Here is a 3,982-nt window from a genome sequence, read left to right as displayed (position 1 = left end):
ATACTCATCTTTGACCTTGTCTTACATCTTGCATGAGCGGGGCAACATTAGAGCACTTGACAGGGGGGACTGAGATTGCAAGATGGGTTGCTGGGTCATAATAATGTGCTTGGGACCGTCTTGATGGGTATGTACATGAAATGCCGTGCTCTTGCAAAAGCACGGCGAGTGCTTCATGAGCTTACTGATTGGAATGTTGTCCCTTGGTAAACACAATATGCCTGCACAATATGCTAAACACGGCCAAGGCTATGAAGCACTCAATTGGTTTGATCAGATGCAGCATGACGGCTTCAAACACAGTGACCTTCATTTGCATCTTGAAAGGAGCGAGTAACTAGGGGGAAAAGACATATGATGAGATTTGTGAGACGGGTTGCTGAAAAATAATGCTTGGCACCACAAAGTGGATATGTACGCCAAATGCAAATGCAAAATGAGTGCTCTTGTAGGACAAATGCAAAAGCAAAATAAGTGCTCTGGTTGCAAGTCACAAGCAGTTGGTGATAGGGCAAGCGCCTTTGTCCAAATGCAGTGATAATTGCTTGCTGAAAGCCGAATGTATTTTATGAGTATAAGCACAAAATATGGCATCAAGTTAGATTGATAGCATTCACCTGCATTTTTGGGCATGCAAGGCACCTTGACAAGGCAATCAGTCATCAAAGAGATGCCATCTTTTGATTGTTTAACTGCCCTATTGGGTCTGCACTCATCTAAGAGATGACATCTGATTATTTCACTGCTCTATTGGGTGTGCAGTCATTTATGTTTGACAAAGGATGGCCACATGTATTTTATGAGTAAAAGCACAAAATATTGCATCAAGTTAGATTGATAGCATATACCTGCATGCTTTATATATATATATATATATATGTATGTATGTATGTATGTATGTATATGTAGAGAGAGAGAGAGAGAGAGAGAGAATGTGTGCACTGGGGAGGAATTGAGAGAGAGACATGGAAGAGGTGAGGGCTGAAGGGATGGGCATGGGAGAGGAGCAATCGGAGCTGAACTTGCTTGACACAATGAATATCTGAACCCTCACAATACACATTAAACATCAAGTTTTGGAATATAGAAAGAAAGTAAGCGACCTTGTTGGGCACACTACAATATAGCAAAGATTGATACAATGATAACATGGCATTTAATGGATAATTGGTCGAACTTTTTTGAAATGTAAAGCATAGGATACACATCAATGTGTGGAAAATGCAAAGGCCATAGAGGTTGAATCAACTTATGTTGTCCCCAACGATACGAATGCTCACCACACACAAGTTGATGCCATCTAGAGCAAGGTAAGCACGGGACAAGAGGACATGAAGATAAGAGATGTAGATATGCCTTGGTAAAGAACATACGACAGTATACTTTACTCCAATCTAAAATTAATACGCTTGCCTCTTGCTATAATTTCCCAAGAGTAATAAATGTAATAAAACTGAAACCCCAGGATTGAATTCCTCTTTTAAGGATCGATTTCATTTCTTTGGAGAAAAAGATTAAGAGATACATCACATTGAATCTGCAGTCACCATCTCACCACGGCCAAAATTTAAGGAAACTCTTCTTCTGGTCTTCTTTTCTCAAGTGGGTTTGTAAAGATGGAAACCTGATTGCATTGACAACGGTATCAAGGAGAAAAGGCTTGCAAGGTATAGCTTGAAGTGGTGGAGGAAGCTGTACAATATTGCATGGAGGCTCCTTATGAGTGCCAGGCAAAGATACAATTGGCTCATATTGATCATCTGCACTCTGTAGAAGCCAAGCAGTCTTTTGGAATATGTTGTTTGTTGACTCATCCTGGTTCAGTGAGATCTTGCTGAGCCCTTTCTGCAAGAGGGTCTCCGCTTTTGATGACTCCAAAACCCCCAAAGCATGAACTACACAACTTTGGCTCCTGCATTCTTTTGAGAGCTCTTCTAGCTCCTCCATTACGTCCTTATATCGATGTTCCCGCTGCTGATAGCTGCTCAAGGCCGCATCCGCGTACTCGCGAGCTCTTTGATAGAGCATGTATGCATTAGCATACTTGGCATGCGTGCAGTCGGCTTGTGCAAGGTAAAAACACCTTTCAGCTTGAGAAGCAAGCTGTTTGGCAGCTAGCTCAGCTGCAAACTCGACCTCACCACTACTCAGTTGTCTTCCAGATGTGACAAGATCGGACAAATCTATAAGACTTTGAATGAGCTGCTCATACAAGCCAGCTAGCTGTTCTTGCTTTGGCTTGGTCGATTTATCTTTCTTTTGAGGATGTTGCTGCTGTTGTTTGCGAAGGCGATTCTTTGACATGGTGACCAGCAGCTGCTTTTGATTCACGATCTGTTGCAATATCATACAGCTAACAGCCCTATCAAGGCCTAGTAGGTTATCTTTCACAGGACCCTCAGCACTGCTCGCAAGCTCTTCCCGAATGTGTCGCCTCGCATCCTGAAATGCTCCCACTATCTTGTCAAAAATACTTAACTTTTTCTTTGAAAATGCCAAGGTGGAGGTCATCAAAGCACCCAACTTTGTCTCCGATTGTTGCCCTTTCTCGATGCAGGAACAAATTTTTGCATTGTGGATGGGGAACTCGTGACCGAGCCAGTTCAATCCTGTCATGCTAATCGCTTGCTGGGGGCACGCTTCGCTCGATATCACGGCCTCCAATTTGGCCTTTAACATGTCCACAGCAAGACCCTCCTGTGTGCTCAGATGCGATCCATCCATGCCCATTTTATATGAGCAATAGTGAATGTTCGGAATGATCTCGTCCTCGACCTTCCGCCGATAAAAGTCTCGGTTTTCCATGGATGCGAGCTTCTCATAAACAACCTTTGCACAGAAAAAGCTTTCCATGGCAATGTCCCAATGTTGCTCTCGTTCTACCAAATAGGAGCCTTTCATGTATGCTGCATAGGCTGTGGCCTCAAGGGAGGTTTTTGGATCCGCTTTCTCGGCGCAAGCATGAGAAAACAAGTCAGCCCATTTGAAGGCTTTGGACAGACGCCCAATCATATGCGAGCGTTGATGAGCGTTTGCGGTCTGCTTGATGGCCATGGCATAACTCCACGCCCTCTCGGCCGAGTAAAGAAGGATGTGCAGATAATTCATGTCTACATGGACCTGCTTTGCCACAACATTCACCTGCCTTTTGGCATGTCGTTTGTCATGTCGTTTGGCATGTGTTGTGCCGCCAGGGGCCTTGCGTAACTTGTAAAGGCGTCTCAGTCGGGCCGTACAATGCCTCCGGTAGCGCGTATAGTCATGATGCCTTACCCCGTGCTTATTCTGTGCTGTCATGATTAGTTGCAGCACCTTCAATGTGAGCAGCTTGGCATGATCCACATCCATAGCAGACGCGCCCATCTCACCTTTCATCCTCTCCTGCAGCTGAAGCAACCACTAATTCGTTTGTGCGCTCGCCCTCTTCCTTTGTCTCTCTTCTTTATATGCTAGCAGTATATATATATATATATATATATAGCGAGCCAGCTTTTGCTCTCGTTTGCTTTTCGCTAAAAGAAAGCAAAAGCTCCACGCGTTCAAAAGAAATCTCGCTGTCGTCACGCTGGATTAATTAAATAGGGGCATACAACTAGTGAAAAAAGATATTCAATTAAATAGTTGGGATGATGGAGAAATCTCGCTCTCGTCACAAATATGTAGAGGTCAGTGCACTTATTAGTTAGTTTATGGAGCTATGTGATCATATTCATCCAATAGTCAATGACAAGATGGATATAATGTGTGCTTGCCGCATCCTTGCCCTTCTTTTCTAACCATTTTTTCCAAAGACATGTCCCCATAACCACCTATGCGCTATCCCTCACATAACCAACAATGCGTAACTCCTTTGGTGGCATCTTGTTAGGAGCTTAGGTAACCCTGCAATGTCCTTCTTCCACATCTCCATTCCGCCTTCTTTTTGTTAGCACATTCATCCCCAGTTTCTGCCCATGTTTGGTGTCCTTTTGGCGCATGGCCC

General features: G+C 43.9%; 1 protein-coding gene across 1 annotated transcript; it reads right to left on the bottom strand.

The window, feature by feature from the left end:
• Positions 1-1,499: 1,499 nt before the first annotated feature.
• On the bottom strand, positions 1,500-3,413 carry LOC147637359 (uncharacterized). The gene has a single exon (XM_086798855.1). It carries the CDS (start codon positions 3,373-3,375, stop codon positions 1,552-1,554), a length of 1,824 nt encoding a protein of 607 aa, XP_086654981.1. The 5' UTR covers positions 3,376-3,413; the 3' UTR covers positions 1,500-1,551.
• Positions 3,414-3,982: the final 569 nt, after the last annotated feature.

Source organism: Cibotium barometz, chromosome 6 (genome assembly GCF_041138505.1).
Source record: "Cibotium barometz isolate CiBa-2024 chromosome 6, ASM4113850v1, whole genome shotgun sequence".
NCBI classification, from domain to species: domain Eukaryota; kingdom Viridiplantae; phylum Streptophyta; class Polypodiopsida; order Cyatheales; family Cibotiaceae; genus Cibotium; species Cibotium barometz.
Note: the sequence above shows the minus strand (reverse complement) of the source record. Positions and strands in the feature narration are given on the sequence as shown.